The 23,730-nt window shown below is 36.2% G+C and overlaps 1 protein-coding gene across 1 annotated transcript; it reads left to right on the top strand.

Moving 5' to 3' along the window:
• The first annotated feature begins 194 nt into the window (after positions 1–194).
• On the top strand, positions 195–23,492 carry LOC117425594 (unconventional prefoldin RPB5 interactor 1-like). The gene is made up of 11 exons (XM_034042646.3): positions 195–609; positions 7,092–7,126; positions 9,167–9,245; positions 10,169–10,304; positions 16,335–16,426; positions 18,277–18,337; positions 19,309–19,489; positions 19,951–20,200; positions 20,394–20,536; positions 21,888–22,119; positions 22,282–23,492. The coding sequence occupies exons 1-11, from the start codon at positions 538–540 to the stop codon at positions 22,468–22,470; spliced, it is 1,470 nt and encodes a 489-aa protein (XP_033898537.1). The 5' UTR covers positions 195–537; the 3' UTR covers positions 22,471–23,492.
• The last annotated feature ends 238 nt before the right edge of the window (positions 23,493–23,730 follow it).

Here is a 23,730-nt window from a genome sequence, read left to right on the forward strand (position 1 = left end):
CAGCATTCAAATCATTAAAGAAAAAGGTGACTTGTTAGCTAAACTAGTCTGGAAAACTTCATTTTATACAGACTTTCTACCTGCAGAACAATACGAGCTTATTGCCAATGGTGATGAACACTGGTCTGTGTAACTTAAAGTGACAAAGTCGAAATGTTTTGGATGATGTCATGCTTTGTTTTGATCCGGAGTCTTTTTTACCCAGAGTTCAGTAGGAGGCGTAGCAGCAACTGTGTGAAAGAGAGGAACATGGCGCACATTGAGAGAAGGTGCTGAGACTCCGGGAAACTAGACTACAGTGGTTCTTTTTGAGGAAACAGCGAAACAAAATAATGCGAATGTGAAATGGTTTCACTCCCGAAGTTCTGGATAACAACGGCTGCTCCATTGATGAATAAAAGGAGATCAGAAGGGATAAAAAATTTCTGCAATTGCATTCATAAACATTTCTTTAGGACTCACAACCCCTGAGTTACCTTTTTCTGAAAAACAAACAACAGATAACTCACGCACATTCGTATATAATCCCGTCGGAAGATGACAGAAAGAAACAAAAGGAAAAACCTCCACCCGCTAGAGGTTTCTAGACTCCGAGACGAGCAAGTAAAGGTAAAAAAACGGATATCCCCATGGTATGGGTTAATAAGATCTGCGTTTCCACGCGGTCGTTTGGGTTCACAGTGTCACATTTAATCTTGGTTTAATGCACATGTTTTTACAAGTCGAGTTTTGTCGTTTTTTTTGTTGCAAAATAATAATAATGACATAACGTTGTTAAGCACCGTTGTGAGTTTTGGAAGAGTAATTAATTGCAAGTTTATTGTAATGTGTTCTAGAAACTTCGTTGTCAATCACGTGTTGCATCTTGTTTACGATAGACAATCATGGATTTATTATGCCCCCTAAAGTCACTTTTTTCAAGTATGTATAAATAAGTACCAGTCAGTTTACTGTTTTATTAAAAATAAGGTATTCCACTATGCAGTCTAGTGGTAAATTAACCAAAAATGTTGCACAAGAACGAAAGCAGCGCCTGTGTGGTAACTAATCTAAATCCAAAAGACAGTGTTGAACAGTATAGTGACAGTGTCCAGTTTCAGGGACAGGTAGTGTTGTTGCGAGGGTCTCAACAAAACGGGTCTCTACATACTACGCCAGCGACAGTACAATAACTGAGGTAATTTAAAGGTGTTTTTAGAGAATACTACCGTTCTGAAGAAATCCGCTGCGTTTTATTTAACTTTTATTTTCTCAAGAAATATTCTGACTTTTCAGCAATAGAAGTGTCATTTAAGAAGGCTTGATCATTTGAAACGCTTTTGACAATTGTATGTATTCATAAAATAGTCGTGACAGCCAGTTGAAAGGGAAACCGAGAGTAAATTCGCAGCAGTTGGTCACCAGTCATGTTTTTAAACTTCAATATTATTATTATTATTATTATTATTATTATTTATTTCTTAGCAGACGCCCTTATCCAGGGCGACTTACAATAGTGGATTTAATAGTATAGAACATAAGAACACTCAAAAGGGGGCAATTTTGACAAGCAATTGGGTCATGTTGTACAGCAACCCACGACTGAGTGGATTTAAAGACAGATTGGGCAGCTAATCCCAATTGACAGAATTAATCTACTTTACACTGATATGATCATCTTGGAGTGGACAGTCATTGTTGTGGGCGTGGCTAGATGTCTGCCCCGCCCCTCCTTCTTCCAAACCTTATGTCACATGGGAATTACCACAACACAACATTCCCTTGAACGAATGCTCTCCTTGTCACCCCCAGCTTAATGATTGAGTAAATACCTCCAGCTTAAAGAAAAACCTGAAAAATGAAAACATGTTTAAGTGGCTTAAGTGATAAGCTGAACCGTTTCTGCTTATAGTCACGTGGCAACATATCAAGGTTGACCTGAGAATTTAAATAACAGCAATAAAGCTGTTTATATCTTTTTTAATTAAAATACATATTCCTTATAAAAGTAATGAAGTCCAATATATTCATGTTTGTTTCACACAAAAGTATTTTTTAACCTCATTTTTAAAAACTAGTGACTGACTGAAGCAGTTTTACCAGAAGGGAGCAGCAGTCAAAAAGGATCTCTTTTGCTGCTTCATTTTTGCTCCTGTGCAGTATGTTGAACATTAAGGAAGAGCCTTTTTTTGGGGTGTTCTGTTGTACCCTATTTAATCAACTGTGTAATAATCAATATATTGGACCGGTGACCAACTCCTCCTAACTGTGTGTTTTTAAAAAAAAAAAAAAAAAAAAAAAGTTTTGATTTATTAACCGTGTGTACTGTATTTAGTTTACAAAGGGGTAAGAAAATGATCGATGATCGTCCCATTACGGAAAAGGGATTTTATATCCTGCATTGTTATCCATGGCAAAGGCTTTTATAGTCATATTGGTAATAGTTGTTAGCTTTTATAAACATTGCATCAGCTGTTATGCAAATGTGTTCTACTCATATTACTTTTATACATGTAATGCATAGGAGGAGGCTGTGTGGTCCAGTGGTTAAAGAAAAGGCTTGTAACCAGAAGGTCCCCGGTTCAAATCCCGGCTCAACCACTGACTCATTGTGTGACCCTGAGCAAGTCACTTAACCTCCTTGTGCTCCGTCTTTCGGGTGAGATGTAATCGTAAGTGACTCTGCAGCTGATGCATAGTTCACACACCCAAGTCTCTGTAAGTCGCCTTGGATAAAGGCGTCTGCTAAATAAACAAAAAATAATGCAAGCAATGCTGGGAAAAGGGTTGTATGAGATTGTATTAGGAATTACATTGCACACTGGCTTAAATGTGTTGTGTATAATAGAAAAAATTTTACAGATTCAGACTGAATTAACAGTTTGCAACTGTGGGTCAAAACCATTCAGTAGCTCAAGTTATGTATATGCATACATACTGAGTGTGTATAGATGTATAAATACACACACACACAAGTAGTTGATAAACTGAAAACAAAATACTTGATGAAAGGTAGTTGAAAGACTCGCTACTTCAATAATTATATACAACATTTCAAATGACACGTCAGTCTACCTAGTTATTTCTACCATGCTATGTGAAGAAGGCGATAGCCAAAACGTTGTACAGTAGCTAATTATTAAAGTAGTGAGTTATCAGTCTATCAGTTACCTTTCCTCAGTAAGTATTTTTAGTGACTCGCTCTGAAATCTTTTTTTCCAACTTAACCAAGGTTTGGCCTGTGCTGCCCTCTTGTGGTAACACGGTGGATTTAAATTGAACAACAGTGTGCCAACACTGGATGTCTGTCTTGTGTTGTGATTGTAAGGTTCAAATAGTTAATCATTTGAAAGTACAATCCTGCAACGGAAGTCTTTTGTTTCTAGTTAACAGTGTTGTAAGAGCTATAAGAGCACCCCTGTATATGCAATGTATACCTAAATGTTCTCGAGAATGACTGCACAGTACCCCATTACACTTCTGTTATTGTTTTATCTACTAAAATATAGTTTTACATTTCCTAGCCTCTATAAACCAAATTTGGTTATCAGCATAAAAAATTGTAATCCATAGGATATTATGACTCAGCGCTTCTGTACATAATGTACTTTAGCAAAGTTGGTAGTAAAACCAGTCTACACACCTTTTTTTTTAAACCCAATCTTAAACTCAATGCAAATTTCATAGTAAAAATTGTTTTTCAAAAGAATATCGTTGCAATAGATCTATTTAGTTTTTGCAACACAATTAGAATTTAAAAGCTGTTGGAGATTTTATTGAACCCCCTCTCCCATTTTTAAATAAATAACTTGCAAGCAATATGCAAATTAACTCATATCTGGGGTCTCTTATTTGAATGGCTTGTTGTAGTGTATAGTATGCAGATGATCCATTTTTTAACAGGAAAATCCTGCTTTAGGCTTGCTTTCTAAGGGCTCACCTTATGCAAAGGCCGTTTTCTTTTTATTTTTCACATAACCACCACCTTTATTATAATTCTTTTAATTAAAGTGATTTATTCACAGTCACACAGCTGGCACAGGGAACTTTCTATTTGGAATCAAAGCAGCCTCCTCATTGGTAGGAGAGCCCACTCTGGGGCTTCATCCAAAGGAGCGCAATACTAATTTCATATCCCCTCTGAGTCTGCTGTGTGTTTCTGCATTTATGAATCCCTGATTTAATCAATGCTTAACAACAATGACAACTGTCATTGCGTTAAATAATCATACAGGCCTGTTTGAGTGTTAGAAAGACTGAAATTTAATTTAAATTCTCTGTCTATAGGACTTACAGCAATTCAATTAGGCCTAGATAATTTTATTTCAGTCAATTAGTTGAACATTATTTATTTGTAAAAAGAGGAAGTATGCCATGTCAGATTTTATTTTTCTAACCTTCATGATCTTAAAATAGACTTATGAGTTTTGACTCCCATTCTGCCGAAATGGTTACAAGCCATTGCCATGGTCACATGGCCTCATGATGGCCCATCTCCTCCTTTGGACTTGCCTGGGTAATTTAAAATTGTAAAATAATTAACACAACTTACTCAATTCAAACCCGTCTGTTCTGTTAATGTCTTTTCCCTAAGTTTCATTGGATCAGATATCATTTGACCCTAAACATACATTTAGGAGAAAATTAGTTGCAAAATCAGTATAGCTTACAGTTTAAGACTTATAGAACATAACATGTTTCTTTCTTCCCATAGCTAAAAAAAAAAAAGAAAAATCAATTATTCTGTACTTTTAAAATGAATAGTGTGGTCCATTAGATAAAAGCTTGCACATAACCCTTATTGACATATGAGATGCACAAAGACTGCTATTGCCAATTCTCTCGTCTCCCTTGCCCCATGAATGCACCTCATCCTTATTCTGACCACGTTTCTGAAACATAAAGATTTCCAAATAGATTGCGGTTCTGGGATTGATTAGCAAGTGTTTCTGGCACACTAACTGTACAATGCAAATGGCTTGACTGGTCACTTTGTTGGTTGGAAATGTTCTAAAATAAAAACACAATTTCATGGTAATTTGTTTGTGATATTGCAGAGGTTAATGTGGAATGACATGTTGCCGCCCCCTGTACCTCTGTACAGTATATCCCATTGTAAAACTGGTTTAAAATAAAATGTGGCAGCTCCCTTAAAAGCTCCTTAAATGAAACCTCCCCATCATCCGCCCCCCAGACGAAAGCATTGTTACCACAAGCGAGTAAGTGTGTTAATGTGACACTGCATTTCCGTCAAGGAATTTATCTTTTTTTGTTTTTATACTTATTTATTCTGGGAAAATGACATCTACATTCCTTAAACTTTGTAGAGATGCCTTTTCATTCTTGTAAAATAAAAATGTATGCTGTTACGTGTATTAACTGTTTGATACTGTTACATTATCTTCAAAAGGCTGATTTGCATTGAATGAGGGATGTCATGATTCTGCACACTATTTTTGTCACCAAGAAGAAAAACTACTGCTCTGAAGAAAATTTTATTGAACACATGTATGCAGGAGAAGGATTGCAACTCAAAGATGAAAACTTCTGTACTGTACTAGAACTTATTGGACAAGCTGCTGGCAGAGTGCATTGGTCATGAGGAGACTCCCCAGGTCTTGTTTTTTCTGGTTTGGTATACTTCTTCTCAATGTTGAGGGTGGAGAACTGGAATGGATATTTCCCTTTGTATGGTGTTGCATGTCATAAAATCAACATTGCATATTTATAATGATTTTGACCTCCACTTTATAAGAAGACAAGGGTTATGCCAGAACGTGATTCTGAACCAGGGTGCACATTTCATGGAGGTGTATTTATTTAAGACAAACATTGGACCAAAACGGCAATAAAAACAAGACCTGTTCACCCCCTTATGAAAATAAATATAATTGTGACTTAAATTTCCAACCCTTGTCCTAGAGAGCTACAGGGTCTTCTGTTTTTTGTTTCAGCTGAGCTCTCAGTTACTTAATTGAACCAGTTATTGGCTTAATTATCCAATATAACATGTGTTCCAGATCTTAAGCCATTGGTGACAGGCACCCATAAAACCTGCAGGATTGGGGCTCTCCAAGACCAGGGTTGGAGACTCCTGCTCTAACGTGGTGTTTTATTTTTTTATTGTACAGTACTTGTCATGTGGCGAAACCTAGTGGCTTAACTCAGGTACTGCTCTCTGTTTTTAAAGATAAATTCAGTGTTGAGCTGTTAAAGGAAAGGGAATTTTACACCCTTAGTAATCAGACAAAATGTATAGGAAAAAAATATATATATATAACATTTTTTGCAGACAAGGAACTCTTTGCAGGTAATCTTCCTTCCAACTACTCACAGCTCCAGTTCTTTCTCAAACAAAAAATATCCGATCTCCCTTTCCTTGTTATTTTATTTTTCAGTAAGTGTGTCAGTAAATCTGTTACAATGTTCCTTTTATCACAAACAAACTTAAAGGAGCAATGGGTCGAATGGTAATACAGTGAGGTATTTTGTCTAGTTTTTCTGTTCAAGGTATTCTCACAGAACAGAAGGCCTTTAAAATTACCATCTAACAAGATAAAGCTGGAGGTATGAACATCAGTAGCCTACAATGTAACATGCAAGATACTTATCATGACTTATGATTGCACAAAAAGTTGTCATTTTTTAAAACATAAACAACCAAAGAATTAACTGATGTTTTATATGTGACACTTTGACAAACTGTAGATGGCGCTGTTGTACTGCAAGTGACTGGCGCACTAACTGAAGATTCTTTTAATAGATGGTAACACACTACAGAAGTAATATTTTGTAACTAGTGTAATCTTACCTAGTGGTCAGTGTGCTATTAGTTAAAGTGTAATGTATGCTTCAAATTTAAATTTGTACTGCCATTAAAAGTGGACTAACTTATTATGTGGTTAAAAGCAGGGCCTCATTGGTACATTGCATTGTTAAGGCTTGGTATCTACAGTGTAGAGTTTATTGATGGTGTTTGTTATAATAAGGCTGCACTGGATTAAGGCCAGTGAAGGATGATGAATGTGATATATGTGTGTTTAATATAAAAATAAAAATCTGTAATGTGCTTTTCTGTATATTTAACAAGCAGTTGTCTGTTTTAATGACAGGTAGTCACTGGCTGCCAAGACCAAATCCAGCACTGGTAAGTCACAACTTGTCTCCACTGAATAACTGTAATCGTTTACAATAAAGTAGTTTATTAAAAAAACAAAACCAAAAAAAAAACCAAAAAAAAATGGGTTTTGGCTTGACCTTAACAGCAAAAAAAAGCATTCCATTATTAAGTAAGTTGGATTGCCTATACAGTATATGCAAAGAACACCGAGCTACTTGTTTAAAGAAAGTGCAAAGTTTGCTCACATTTCTCTGAAAGGAATGATTTTACATTATAAACCTCTTAACAACTTTTAAACTGGAATAAAATAAAGGTAAATGAAAATATACTAACGTTATCTGTCTAGTTTTAACATGAATGTGTTTGTTTTTATCTGCTACAATGGCAGCGTGTATAATTACACCATGAACAATTTTCATACTACACTCAATACTGTTTTCATTACTGACAACAATACCTGATTTAATGACCAAAAAAATGTAGTTGGGCATATAACATGTTTAATTCCTTTTTGTATAAGAATCACTGAGCTAGCTTTATACCAATGTGGTACAGTAGCAGTGTGCCCATTAAAAATATATTTAGCAAAAAGCAGAGACGTATACATATAGTAAGTTGTATGCTTTTTGCAGTTTTGACATGTTTGTAGAATCGGCAATCTAACGGGACCCACAATCATTCTCTTAAATGATTGATATGAAACTACAGATCATGTTGCCTGGCACAACCATTAACTTCATATCAAATGTCGTCTTTGCAAGAATGTCCAGTTTTCTTACTGGCTAAATAAAAATACATATATAGTAGCAGGAATGGCCTATACTTTTACAAACTCAATCATAATGTCAACATAAAATACACCATATGGCCATTGCAACGAAGTAATGCCTGAATAGTTATTGTTTCTGATTTTCAGAGGCTAAATAATTGCTATAGTGCATGACAGTCTGCATACATATTCCCAGCGTCTGTGCTAACATTACATCTTCCCAGTACAAAAAAAAACAGTTTGCCCTGTTTATTTTAAGCAATTATTCAATCTACACAATACAAAATATTTTATGAATGCATTGCCATTAAATAATTAAGTCTGTTTTGAACACATTCTTTTCCAGTTAATTGCTTTTTATACTCTAGAGCTGCAGTATATTACTGCATTGTGCTTCTTAATTTCTAAGCAGATCAACAGTTTCACACAAACAGACAATGACAGGTTTGAACAGAACTGTTGTGTTTTTTCTTTCTTGTTTCATGACCATTTCTGAAAACTTTTTTGTTCAGATTAATTTAAATAAGCATTAAATACAGTAGACAGGCAATTTACGACACCAAAGAATTCTGCTCGCACTCTTAAATGAGTCTAAGCCTCACGTTACTCACAATCTAAGATTTACAGCCATAATGCCAAAGCCTAGCTCTGCCACTAATCTAAATCTGCCTTCCCTGTACTCTAGGTTGGGTATGACTTGCCATGAATTTCTGCATAGTCTTGATACATAAAATAGTTTTGATTTAATATTTCTTAGAAGGAAAAAAATATATATTTTAACAGCTTGTTCATTCATTGACAGTTGCATTACCTAGTACAATTCATTCTCCCTTGATGAAGGTCTGGTCTGAAATAATTTTTACCTTGTGACCATAGTGAACATTTCTTTTAGTGGTTATATCTTTTTATGATTGGAACGAATAGGGAACTACTTCAGTTGTTTCAAAATAGAAACGCATTTCATTTGGCAGTACAGCACATGCTGTGTTTTATAATTTGAAGGTTTATTATTGAAACGTAACGTTGGGTAAAACTGGGACAGATTTTCGTACTGTTACTCCAGTTTTTGTTTGTTCATTTTACAAAATAAGAGCCGAACAAATGTACCCTATCCACATTGCTTAAATAATGCGCAATCAAGACGTGTTGATTACACGTTGCGTTGTACCTCCAAAGCTGCTGAGTGAGTTATTAAGTTCTTGGATCTTAAAATATACAGAAGCATTTTATTGATGTGATTTTTGTATTTTTTATTTTGATGTGCAGTTATAAATTGTCAATGCTGAATATTTTAACAGGAAGAAAGTCCAAAGCGACTATGAAGCTCTTCAACAACGGCTCAGTACTTTGCCGAACAAACTATCGTATGATATTATGGTAAGTGCCAACTTCAAGCATCGTTCTTGTGTGTGGAATGGAAATATCAAGTCTAGTCCAGCGTGCTTAGAAACACATTCCTGTTATTTTAGTATTATCAGTAAACTAAATAAATAATTACATCTTAAATCTTGGTGGTTTAAGGGTTGAATACCTAGTGCACACTCATTTCTAGTTGTAATGTATCGCTTCAGTCTCTTAATGCAACTGGTAGTGGCTTTTAATTCTTTTCTTAAAATATTGTAACTTTCCACTTTCACCTGTATCAGTTGCACCCAGGTGACTTGGTTTTACATTAAAAAGTGCTTCTATGGAATTAAAGCCCATACCTTACTTAATTAAATGAATCCTTGTGGCCTGAAGATGTTGCCATTCTGAGCATGTGGCCCCGTTTGAGTTTAGAATGACAAGAATGAGGATGAATAGGCATTTATTTATAGCAGATGACATGTCAGCTAGTATACCTTATAGTAGGATACCTTGATTTTGTTTTAAGAGACAAATAGCATTGTGTGGGATTAAAGTTGTATGCTGTCTGACCTGTTATGTCTTTAAAAACATGTAATTATTATTGTAGTAAGTTCGGGGTTGTTAAGGAGACTTTACCTGATGGCAGGATCTTGTGATCACAGTCCTACACTTCCCTCCTAGTGTGTAAAGTACTTGGGTGTGTATTTTTATGGTGGACATACTGTAAGTGTAGATGTGTCAACTTGCTGGTTTAAACTTGCAGTATTTGTTGGTCAAATCCACATTATTGTGGATGAATTACCTGTTCTGGCTATTTCAAGATCACAGTAAGGATTTTACTGTAAGGTGTTTGTTACATTCCTAAGAGTTCCATTTGAAGGAGATTGCAAGGCTTTTTGCATCCGAATTTAATTCTATTCAGGGGTTTTGTGACATCTAATTTTTTGTGACAGGTACCATTTGGCCCTCTTGCTTTCATGCCAGGAAAGCTTGTCCATACAAATGAGGTCACGGTTTTGTTGGGTGACAACTGGTTTGCAAAATGCTCAGCAAAGCAGGCCAGTAACCTGGTGGAGCACAGGAAGAAACGTAAGTCATGTTTACACTTTATAAGCCATGAATTAAGCCTGTCGGCACTTCTGTGGCAGAAGCTTTAGCGGTCACCTGATGTCTGGGTACCTGGTGTGAAATTAAGGAATCAAATCAGTCTTTATCTCTGAACATACATATATACATATATACATACATACATACATACATACATACATACATACACGCACATACATACATACATACACGCACATATTTAGGTCAGCTTTTTTGGTTTCAATTTACATTCAGATCAGAATAGTCCCCATTTTCTTAGTAACTGCAGCATGCATCAGCAAAGACCAGTTGGTATTCATTCGCATAGAAAGGCCAGCCTCAATGGGATAGAGAAAGTAAAGCTGCCACACCAGAGGGTACTTTGTGGAGGTTTTGGTTGAAGTGCATTAGGAGGGCAGTACATTATTTTTATTACTCATACTCTGTTTTCAATTAAGAAAATTGATGGGACTGTAGATGTGTATCAAATTGATCAAACAAAGGCTAGCGATTTCAGCTGCCTGCCAGATCTCAGCCGTTCACAGATGCAGTGACGCACCCTGGGGTTGGTGTGGTTTGCAAGTGTCTTCCAAACACAGTAAAGAAGAAGGAAGTGCCTGTGAAGCTGTCAGCAGCAGCCCTCAATGCCCCCTCTCCCAGCAGGAGGTGCTGGAGCCAGCGGTGTGTGAAGTACCTGTGGGACATTTAGCAGACTGCCAGTGAAATCATCAACCAAGCAAATTGAAAACACCAAAAAGATCATTCTGTGTTATCATTGTTAGGAAAGCTTGCTCTAAGGCAAAGTTGAAATTGTTTAAATTGTACATTGCTTTTTAAATTACAGATCTGAGAGTCAAAAATAAAAAACAAGTAATTAACAATTAAACAAAAAAACAAAACAAACCCAACAGATCACTTTTTGATGAGGTCCGGATTCTTCTAAAATAATAATTTAATTTTTAAATGGTAAATCTTATTGTACTCAACATTCCTTCTGACAAAATGTTATATATATATATATTGGATTGTTAATTAAATATGAGATATTTAGCCGTGTCTTGGTTTGGTATATTGTTTCACAGCATTGAATTATTTTTAGTGCTCAAGGGCTTACATTTTTCACCTGCTAAAAGTCAAGGAATGTATCATCTTTCATTTACATTGTCAAAGGTATATAGATTCTGTTTTAACAAATATACTGCTTATTATTGCTGTGCCTACTTCAGAAAATAATGCTATTGATCTGACCTCGTACCTAAAATATTATTCTTTTTAGACGTAAACTTGGTTAGAGACTCAGTTATCAGACTCAGTTTACTGAAGCAAAAACATTCCATAACCTTAACCTTTTCCCTGACCCTCTTGCTTTTTAACAACTGCAAACATAGTTTTCTGCTGTTATGTGATCATGCTTGGATGAAATCTGTCAAACAGCTCCTTGAGTTATTAGACTGTCTGTGTCTGACCTTTCCACAATCAAAGATATATGACTTAAGGGCTCAGATTTGCCATGGCAACGGGTCCAATTTGCTGCCGTGAGAAAAGGTCTAATTGTTGCAGAAATTTAATGATCTAGAGCGACATCAGGGCTGTGAGATTTTATGAACTGTTTACGCTATAATTTTCCTTTGTTAATGCATTCAGGCTTAACCTCTTAGCTGCTGGTTGCTTTTGTCTTGCCAGTTAGGCTCCCTCTTCACTGTGCAACATCTCTGCATTCCACTGAGGGAGCTTTTAATTAACAAACAATCCATGGATGTTTAGTTTTTTTAATATTTATCTGAAGGCCAGGTAGTCAAAAAGCAAAATCTTTTACTGTGACTGACGGTATCTTTTTGATGTAGCTGTAGCTGTGTCCATTTTCACTGAAGGAAGTAAAGGAAAATAATTGATTGTTGAGCTTGAGCAAAATTGCATTGAAACTAAGAGTGAATGTACTTTGTCAACTGATTTTTACTATCTAGCTCTGTTGACTACAACTCAAAGTGGTGATGTGCTGTGTCACAAAATGTTAATAAAAGCCAAAGCCAGTTGTGTTGCTTTTGTTTCAGTTTCAATCTGTGACACCGTCTCAGAATACAGATCTTGACAGTAAATAGATAAGTCTTTAATTTCAAAATAGCTTGGCTTATTTTTTCATACTTACGTAGTCTATATTTAGAAAGGGCATCAGTATATACCGATTTTAGTCTATATGCAAAAAATATTAAAAGTAATTAGTCTTGTATATAACATTTTAGGCAAGTACTGTAATAGCAATGTCATTTTCTGATGTTTGGAACCCACTGATCTAGCATCCTTGTGTATCGAGGTTTGTAGGCTGATGTCAGTATTTTGTGTTGGTGTACATAGCAAGCAACACACTGTTGTGAATTATGGCACAAGGTAGCTGATCACAACTGAAAACATTTGGTGTGACTAAATGGAGGCATTCAGCCTCTGGTACACATCTTTCAATAGCACTGAATTCACAGATCAAGCTCGATGTGACCCCTATTTGAAACAGGTTAAAAAATGTATAATCTTGTTTCTGTTTCTGTTTTTGCTTTTACTGTAGTTGTAGGAATAGCTCTGTTTCTATTAGGACACAGTACCACATTACCATGATGAAGTACATTTCCATTTTAAAGGATGTACCTCTCATTTAGTGAAGAGAACAGAAACGGTTGCTACACTTGCCATGATATGTACATACAATACATCATATTAGACTTTGGAGATTATCAACCACCTATAAACATAAGTATCATGAGCCCAGCAGCAGGAACAGAAAGCAAACATATCAGGGACAAGGTGTGCAACTGCATGGAGGAAGGCATCATAAGTTCTTTTTTTCTTTTTCTTCCACTTTTATTTATGGCTGGCTTATTACATTAGATCAATGCTGTCTATCATATACATACCGATCTTAAATAACATTTATGAATTAAAAACAAACACCTTTGGCTAAGACATTCATGCACGTTGTCGCTGAGACGCATATAAAAATAGGGCTCTGGCCATGTTGCGACTACATAAAATTCACCTGAAAAATCAAAAACAGTTGTGGGTTAAGGGGTCTAAATATGAATGTTGCCTGTATGCAGCCAGCAGTTTTGAGGATTGAAAATGTCCAAAAGTACCTGCTCTAATTGCTTTAGCCACCAGGGGTCAGTAGAGATTGTGGACTCTTGTGACTAAATAGACTTGTGTATCTTTTAAATACTTGAGGATCTTTAAATAGACAATAGCCTACAGGAACAATTTTGCTTAGCTTCTGTGTGTGACAAGGTGCTATAAATGCAGGTTCTTGTTTATTCCCTTAACATTTTTAAATTACAAAAATATTTTTATATGGCTGTCTGGCAGGGCCCTGCCTGTAAATTATATTGTTTTGGTGGTAGTTGACAGGGATTGGGTTAATTTCCTATCCCTGTCAATATACATGCAAGAGTGTGGCTGGAACTAAATTGAATAATTGATAATAATTAGGCTCCAGCCACATTTAAGGAGAGAAAAATCCTTTGTTTGGAGAAGGAGTTTTTGGTGAGTGTTTGTGCTGTGTTGCTGTTATTATTTTGGAAACTTTTTTGTATTTTGTTTAAACCTTTTGTTGTGGTCCGTGAGTGGTTTATTTTGTTCCTGTTTTATTGTGTTTGTGACTTGTTTTGTTAAACCTTTTTATTTAGCTCGGTGAGCAGTGTTTTTGTTTGTACAACCTTTTTATTTTGTGTTTATTAAATGTGCAGCAGCGCTTAAACTGCAGTTTTCTTGCCTCTGAGTCTCTGTCCCTGCCGATACCCTCGGCCCGCAACGCTGTCCTGTCACAGGCTGAAACACAAACGTCTCACAATGTAACAGGACCAGTGGTTTCACAAACATTGATTAGCACCAACGCAGGACTTCCTTACCTGAGCTGTAAATTACGGTGTGTTTAAAGGCAAGTTAAAGATTATTTTAAATGCACTCATCGCGCTTCTATTTTTCAAGTCTATCTTCTGGATTAAAATATACCAGATGCTTTAAGTGTTGAAAAGCCTCTTCTACAGAAAACACAAGCACACAATGGCACATGTATTGGAAGCAGCAGGCTACGAGGGATTACGGCCTACTGTAATTTGCACTGGCAAATTAGTCGTGGGTCATTAATATCAGATTTCGTGGTCAAAGATGATTCAGTGAGTGTTACTGCATCATTGTCAATATCCAAAGGACTTTTAATTACAGGAAGACATTTCCTTTTTTAATAGCAAGCCCAATACGTGTTTCTTAAGAGCTCTTGAATCTTTAATCCATTTATTTTTCTTCAAGCTTGAGATAGGAATAAAATTGGTGTTGTGTTTACAGTAAATCTGATCTGTTTTATATGCTGTATACGTGTGTGTACGTATGTGTGCATCTATCATATATATATATATATATATATATATATATATAATATAATGTCATTTATTTATTTTAAAGGTCGGCACAGGTCTTTTTTGTGTAACAATTTTTACATTTTAAAAAAAGAACAAATATTAATGTTTTAAGTGCATGATACATATGTAAATACTATGTAGTATATGTTTAGACCCTTCAGATCTGTAGACTTGTGTAGCCTTTTTAAGTACTGGAAAGATTGAAATAATAAAAAACATCTCTTTTGAATGCAGTTCTTAATGTTAATAAATGCGCTTCATGCTGCGGGATTCTTTGTGACATCTAGTGGCCATATTCTGCCATTTTAAAACATGGCATCCAAGCAAAGGAGTTTATTTTTGTGCTTCAGGCTACGTTAAAGTAAGTGTTTGTAATTTACTCATTCGTTGATTTAGAAGTTTCATTTATAGATGTTCGTAAATTGTTTGTCTTTTTCACATCAGTTTAACTTGTACTGTAGTGTACGTGATTAGTATGAGAGAGACATTAGCACACTTGCATAATGTGCGCCACAAATGTTTATTTAACCCAACACAAAATAGGTCAACGTTTCGTAAGTGTGTGAGTAATGTTTTTCTCGTAATGATTTAATTTTGTACTTTTTGGAGTGCGTATGTTTTTCTTAGTTAATATACTCCATTAAAATAAAAATAAAAATGTTTATAGTTTTCTGGGGTACACCACTCACAATACTTTATTTATTTGTTTATTTTTAAATACAAGCTACTTATTTGATCTCTTTTGGTAAGAAACTATATCTGCGCAATAATTGTAGATAAAGCATTCCGCATTGGAAGCCACACGGTTATTATTAATGGATCACAGTTATCACTGACATAAATCCAACAGGGTGTTATGTTGTTTCCTTTCCTATTTAGTTCCTGAGAAGAATAATTGCCGTAGCTATTGTTATTGAGGTGTACTTGGTGCTGTGTGTTCATGTTTTTTGTAAAACCTTGATATTCTGTCAGTTAAGAAAATGCTTAATACAAAGCTTGTTTTAATGTCTGTAATGTCGGCCAGGGACCCACGCTTACAACTGCATTGTTGTGTTTTCTACATTTTTTACATTCTCAAATTAATAATCGATACCCGGGTAGTAGAAAGAGACCCGGGTCGGGTAATTTAAAACCCGACAGGTACCCGTGCCAACCTCTAATATTTGCATACATACATACATGCATACATACATACACATTCCTTCAATTTAAAGGGTGATGCAATAGCTCAAACTAAATCTTCTCTTCAATAACAGCAGAAGCCAGAAAGTAGTTTTTTTTTTATGTAAGTACACCTGTCTCTGGGACAAATACATGACAGTAATTACTTGTCTAACCTAAATCTCTCTGCGCCAGATGTTGCTAAAATAATGTAAGACATAGACAAATCACTTGATACAGTTTTAGGTAGCACATAAATATAGGCATTTTAATCATCTTTTCCTTGACCCCATTAGAAGTCATTGTATGTGAGTGAAATATGCTAAAACTAATTGTAGATACTGTAGATCCCCACTAATCTTTTTTTCAGCCTGTTCCTGGCATAAGGATTACATGCTGATAATTTCTCTAGTTCCTACTTTTTTTTTTCTTCTGCTCAGTAATGTACTATTTCTTGTCTTGTCCGTTTCAGATGTAAAAAATGCACTGGATGACTTGTACAAAGTAGTGAAGAATTTTGAAGCCAGAGTCGGATTCACAGAAGACCTCGAAAAACTATCTTCTGTAAGTTACATTAACTCCTATAGTGATCCTTTCATGAGAACCTGCTTGTGACAACATAGCATCCCTTTCTCTGACTTGCTATATTTGAATAAGTCTTGGAAAATGACGCTTAAATTATACAAACTCTCTGCTTATCCTATTTTAAAAGACAGGATAATAAGTAAGAATGTATTTGCACTAGGGGTGCACCGATAAGATTTTCTTAACCGATGGTTATCTACCCATATCGGCCAATATGATAATAAATAGACAATGCAGGTAAACTACTAGAACAAGACATAGGGCCTATATTTAAACCGTTTTATAATTAAATGTTAAACAATTAACAGATATCGTTTACGTGTTGTATTTATGACAAAAACGAACAGGTGTTGTTTACTTGTTGCATTTACTTCAGAAAATACAAAGAATAATGTTGTTTTATATTGTGTGCTTGTCAGCAATTTATACATTTGTTTTACAACATAGTCACACAAAAGTAACACTTTGCATTTGTACTAGTAAAAACACTTCTGTAGAAAAATTATATAATGTGACATTTTTTATAGCCACTTGCTGTCAAACATTGCTTATTATAACTGTACAGTAGGAAAAAAAAATAGCTTACGCAATGTCAACTACGACAACGTTGGTTAAATTCTTATTTTAAGCATACACTGCCCAACTTAAATTCTTCACTTAAATAAAAAGATGTCATGAAAATATCCGGTAACAAAATTCAGTCAAACTTGAATTTGTTATTAAACAAGACGGCACAGAAATCAATTCCATCTTCAAAATGCTGCATAATACACCTGCAACCAATGCAGATTAAGGTAAACAAACAGAGCAAGATTGTTGTCATTGCTGCTGTAGTCTTTTTAAAAAAGTGCTTTTCAGCGAAACTGTTTACGTTCAATTATTTGATCAAGTGAGCTACGGAGGAGGACCTGAGGTGATGCCAAGCTGCCAAAGAGAGAGAGAGAGAGACAGAGCAGAGACATCATCGAGGCACTGTTGTAACTAACCGTGCATCGATGCTGCATTTGAACAATAATTTGCCTGGTTAATACTATTTTCTTAATAATATTACAGTTTTGTCAGCCTGAAACCAACTATAAAGCATTACTCAGGGTGAATGTTAGTCTGGTAACTGTATAGACTACATGTACTCAACTATGAATAATAATAACTTAACCTGTCAGTGTTATTCAGGATTCAACCTATTTTTATTTATTTTTTTAAGCATCAGAATAATATTCTACTTGCAGTTCATCATTGGATTTAATGTAGCATCAAGTCTGTTCTGCATACAACTCGCTATCCTATTGTTGTCTTCAGATATTAAAAAAAATAAATACATTTAAAAAATCCAAACACTGCTATTTTGAGACGTATTTACTGCATTTTGGTTGCACGTTACACAGAACTGGGAAAAATGAGTCTCAGTGTTCTTGTGCCATTAGTAAGCGCGCCTGAACAAGCATTCAATTCTGCACTGGAAGAAATTCAAGCATGAATACTGGTGTACGTTATCGGCTAAAATAACAAAAACAAAAGCTCGCCGATTGTGTGTTTTTTCCCTTATATCGGTGCCACCCCTAATTTGCACAGTATACAATATGTGCCAAGAGACTGTTGAGAATGAAATGCTTCTAATGGGCATTTTGCTTCAGTAAGATTTATTTTTGATTGCAAGAAATAATAGCATTTGTATTACACAATTGTGTAGTTTGAGTGTTTTTCCTGTTGTTTATGGAGCAGGCACCATTTGCTGCTTATTTCTGACACGGGAGGTCTGAACAAACACACCACCTGCAATGCACGTACATTTCTCCCAGTGGTTTCTGAAATCTATTCTTCTTAATCAGGAAAAGGGAGACTTTGTGGACATTACAGAAGAGGTTGAGAATGAAGAAATTCTTACCAAAGGTATTGTTACATGCTTGCTAGCATCTCTTCATTACTTTTCATATTGCTAAGTAGCTAGGAATGCAATTAACAGTAACATTTTCAATTTGTGGCTACAGTTGTTTTTATTCACAAGTGTATAACAAAATAAAGCAAAGTACTCTGACTGGAATTTATTACCTTATGTCCTGTGTAATTTCAATTATGTGTGTCAATTTTAAAAATCATCACGCATGTGCTAATAAGTTATTAGGTAATTTTTAAAGCATTTCACACGTCGTATCTGGAATATGTTCAGTAACTTGGGAATTTTCAGAGCACCAGCAAATATTTACTGATGCCCTCATTAGTTTTGAAAGCCTGCCTGTGATGAAGCGGGCGGTGAATGTCTTAAACCAAACAGATTATCCAAACTTTGTGCTGACCTTTTCCAGTAGCTGCCCAGTGTAGAACAGTATGGAGATTTGCTCCCAGGTGGCCAGGCTCATCTTTGTCCAGCTCTCTCCATCTGGCTTTCGTTTTAACCCTTTCCAACTCAGTAACCTCAGAAATTTAAACAGTTCAAATTTGCATAGGGACCCAAAGCCGTATGGAGCCTTCTTTCCCTGCAGCTTTGTAGTCTCATAGTTGTAATTGCACAACACTCCGGAAATTGCATTTCTGAGTTCCAATAAGGGCAGTTTACTATGAATTGGACTCAGATATTTTGTTTTGCATCTAGTATAATATTGTGTGTGTGTTTCCATCTATGGGTCATATTGAGACATTCGGCAATGCAAGCATAATTTTAAAAACAGTTAATTATTACTTGCGGCAGGGGGCGGGGGGGTGAACTGCAGCTATGGAATCTGAACAGGTAAAATGTATATTTTGACCAGAGGTATACTTAGTTGAAGTAATGGACCAGCAGTTAATATATATGGGAGCACTTGTGACTTAATCAGCATAACCAGTAAACTGAGACTATCTCCTTGTCTCTGCATGCTCCTCAGGAAAACAAAGAACTGCCCACAAGCCATATTCCAGACCGAAAAACCAAGATGTTTTCGATACAAACTTTGAGGGTGGAGAAGGCGATCTGAAAGCCACAAGCGGTATTCTGCCTGAAGAAGAGCTGTGGGCCAGACTGGACGAGTTGGAGATGCAAGAAGAGTTGCTGGATCAGAAAGATCGGTAATGCAAAAATATCCAGATTAAATCACTAGGGCCATGTGGTGAGCTACCTGGACCTGTAAGTGTATTGAAATATTTGTATACACACACAGTTGTTCTACTTGTGCAGTTGACCGTTGATTTATAGTATTCTTTCTATAAGAATTCAATATACCTACTAGTATTTCAAAATAAATTTCTATACTTATTAGTGATATTTTTCAGCCTGCTAGTTTGATATGTTTTGAAATATATAAAAGATTCTAATTTGGCTGACAGAAATTTACTGGAATCTGTAGTTTGTGTATATGCTGGACTGTTACCTTTTTACTTGCTTTGTGCAGCACAGACCTGAAACCAGCATGTTACCTGCATGTGAGTCCAAAGTACATTTCATACAGCATGCTAGTGCATGTTCCTTCTAATCTGTTTATTTTAATTGCAATGATCAGTAAGTGATGTTATCTTAATTCCCCTGTCAGAATGTCTTACAGTGCAGATACAAATGGTGACGACACAACATCCTCTTCATCTGAGGAAGAGAAGGAGCATCCGAGTGGGAACTTGCCTTGCCTGCATGGAGAGGAGGGCTGGCCTCCAGTTACTCAGGAAGACTCCAGACTGATCACATGCCAGGTGAACGGCAACGGCCAACATCACAGTGACGATGAAGACGATGAAGGGAGCTGTGTGCCAACGATTTACTTCACCCACACAGTGGAGCCAAAAAGGGTGGGTTTTGACAGCGTGGTTTGCAAATTTACTGGAAATATTTAGAAACAAAACTTAATTAAAAGAAACGAAGGTAGATGTGCATGGACTGCATGCTGATTTAGTTTCTGCAGGTTATTGATACTGCTTTTAGGTAGTATAAATAACCTGCCCTGCAACACCCATCTCAACTGTGGTTTTCTGTCAATCCCAGGTCAGGATAAACACAGGGCGGAACACCACTCTGAAATTCAGTGAGAGGAAGGAGGAAGCCAAGAGAAAGAGGAAAAATAGCAACGGAAACGGACACTCGGTTCCAGGACTCACAAAAATTAAAACGCCTGCAGACCTTTACAGGTAACAGTAACATTACCAACCCAGTGGTCATGAGGTTAGTATAGTGTCTAACTAGAAATACATTCAAGTCTGGTTGTCCAATCCCGATTCACTTACAGGGTCACAGTCTGGGACAGACACAGAGCTAGTTGAAGAAAATGTATACTGTTGCCTTGAATCCTTGTGGAACACCTTAAGAATAAACAGTGAAAAAATACAGATCTCTCCAACAGCAACATACACATTCCATATTTAAAAAAAATAAATAAGTGAAACTAATGAACTACACTTGCTCTGAATCGGCAAAGTTTATCATAAAGAATGCAATTAACTATCCAAACAACAAGCAAAGAGCATGTCTGACGCTGTAAACAGAAATCACCATTTTAATGTTTATTTTATTGCCAATTAATTCATAACTGTACATTAAACAGAACAATGCGCTGCTGAAAGTATATCTTCTTTTTCCATAAATTAGTGTCTATCCAAAATCTGATAACTAGCTCTGCCTTCCAAATTGCAGCTGTTTTTGCCTAAATTCTTGTTTTCTTTAGCATGCTTAGAGGTCACAAAACATACAAAACAGAAATGAAGCTGATGTTGCATTAGAAACCTTTAAAAGTTTGATTAGAAAGCCTGATTTTTCTTTTGTAATGGATCATTTTCACTTCTAAGACAAATACAGGGTTATGGATCCGAGATTGAAAATGTTAGTCGTATTTCGTTACATTAGAGTAATACTCTGAACAGGTGTAGGGCTCAACCTTGGGATCTGTTTTGTGAATAGATAAACAGAGCCGACTGCCTTTGCAGAAAGGGAAATCAATGTGTTTGCCTCATCACCAGCTTCCCAGCTGGCTGCAGATCGGGTATTGGCAGGCATCGGTCATAAGGGACCTTGCAGCTGTGCATCCCTACCTCTCAAAGGAGTCCACTGAAGCAAAGCAAGGCTCTCCCTCAATAACAGGACTTTCTGGGGAGAAGCCCACCTTTACACTGTCATTGCTCCTGTTTTTCCCAAGACACGTTTTAAAATCTCTCACATGCACTGATTCTATTCTAGTGCAGAGTGGAAAAACAGACTCCCTCTGAGTAGTTATGCAGGTTTTACTATAAGCTTAATTTGTCACACCTGGATTTAATTAGACAAACCATGAAGGTTACAAACAAGGTTGGGTCGGTCAAGTCTATAGTAAAACATGGAATGGTTCAAACTGCTGTTCAATGTGAGTGGTTATTTTTTTTAGACCACACATTTCTGAAAATATATTAACAATTTATGTAAATAAATCTTCTGTCTGGTTGACAGACAGACCTGGGATAATGAGACCCCTCTGTGAAGTTGCTTTTAAGTGGTTATTTTTTGTTTCAGGCTGTTTGTCGATGTTGTGAACGGCGAGTTGGTTCCCCGCAAATCCATCCTGAAGTCTCGTAGCCGGGAGGACAGTATGTGCAGTGACACCAGCGAGAGCAGCGACGACCGGCGGGGTTTCTGTCGCAACCTGAGCCATGATGAGTCCACACACAGCGACACCAGTGAAGGGGTTCTTCAAGAGGAGGAGAACTCCCCCAGTAAACCTCTGCCACTACCGGGGGTCTTTGAAGTAAGACATAAACAACTTGGTTCTGATATTGCCGGACCTTGTCTCCTTAAGTTTTTTTGCAATTTGGATTTTAACGAAAAGTGCACATGTACACCTGTTCAAGTCTATATTTCTGCACACACGTTATTAGTCTAAAGATGCCTTTATGCTTTTTCCCTGCAGGCATTTTCAGGCACAGTGGTGGAAAAGGACCCTACCCTGCCATCATTGATTCCACACCTAACCATCGTTTCTCCAGCCCTTCCCACAATTCCTGAGAGGAAGGCAGAGGAAGTTGTGCTCCAGGTGCAGAAGGAACCTTGCAAGAGGATGTCCAAGTTCAAAGCTGCCAGGATGCAGCAGCAGATTTAACTCCTGGGCTCAAGCCCTTTTTTAGGTTTATTTTTTACTGGAACATCAGAAGCTGGACTGGTTACTTCAGTCTGCATTGAACTGGTCTCAATTTCTCATTTTTTAACAAGTTGTCTTTAACCTGTAAAAGTACATTATTTCCATATTTTTTTTCAGTAGGCTGCATTATACTTCTGGATACTGGGTTTGTACCCTGGCGCTCTTTGGTTCTGTTGAGGCAGCACCTTAAATTTAGGCTTTAAGAAGACAGGGAAAAGAAAAACAAATATAGCATACAGCTTTTCTTTTTTAAACTTTGAATGGCCATTCATCTCTAGTTATATGATCTGTGAATTAGTTTAATACTCTGTACTGTAATTTTGTGTACTAAGGAAATTATTTTGTTGGTGACAGTGGCGGCTATAATATCAGCACTTTCTTAGGGGCTACTTGTTGCCGGTGTGTCATTTTTCTGTCTGCACAGTTCACTTTCTCAATTTCTCAACAGTCAAAGCTGATTACCAGCATTATTATTATTATTATTATTATTATTTTTATTAAGATTTTGTTATCCTGAAGTAATCAATTGCACTGTTTCACATTGACTTAAGAAAATCCAACTTGACTGTGGATACATTTTAAGAATTTCTGTGTTTGTCTAGCATGGCTTTGTACTTCAGTTTTCTTTGCTGTACAACTGCTACAACCATGATGGCTGGTTTGAGTTAACTGTATGGAAATTGTCAGAAATACTGTTTTAAATTTAATTGTCAAATAAAACTAGTTACTGAAAGCTTTTTGCTAGGTTTTGTCCTCGCCTTTTATTTATTTTTTTAATTGTCAATTTTGTGTGTTTTATTGAAATAGCTGGTTTAAAGGAAGTGTGGCATTTTTAACTTATGTTGGGGAAACCTGTTTTCAAGATGCCAACCATGTGTACCCTGTGAAAATAAAAAAACTGCATTCTGCTGTTGTCTTTAACCCTAGAGTCCTTCTTCGAGACTGTGTCCATATTAAAGAGTAAACATAAAATTGTTTTTTTTTAATAAAATTTTTACTGCCCCATAGCATTTCATTGAGTTCTTATTGCAATTGCTCAAATTATTTTAATTTTATGGTTTTATTGTTTAATAAGTAAATGTGTTAAAGATAATTTTAGGAGCGTCTCACTTCAGACATAAATATATATACAAATGCATGTAGGCTAAATTGTCCAAAGTGTCTTTATATTAGTAAGCGACAATGCCATCTAGTGCACACCCCTGTGTTGCCAGAAAAACA

The sequence above is a fragment of the Acipenser ruthenus genome, chromosome 20 (assembly GCF_902713425.1).
Source record: "Acipenser ruthenus chromosome 20, fAciRut3.2 maternal haplotype, whole genome shotgun sequence".
Classification (NCBI taxonomy): domain Eukaryota; kingdom Metazoa; phylum Chordata; class Actinopteri; order Acipenseriformes; family Acipenseridae; genus Acipenser; species Acipenser ruthenus.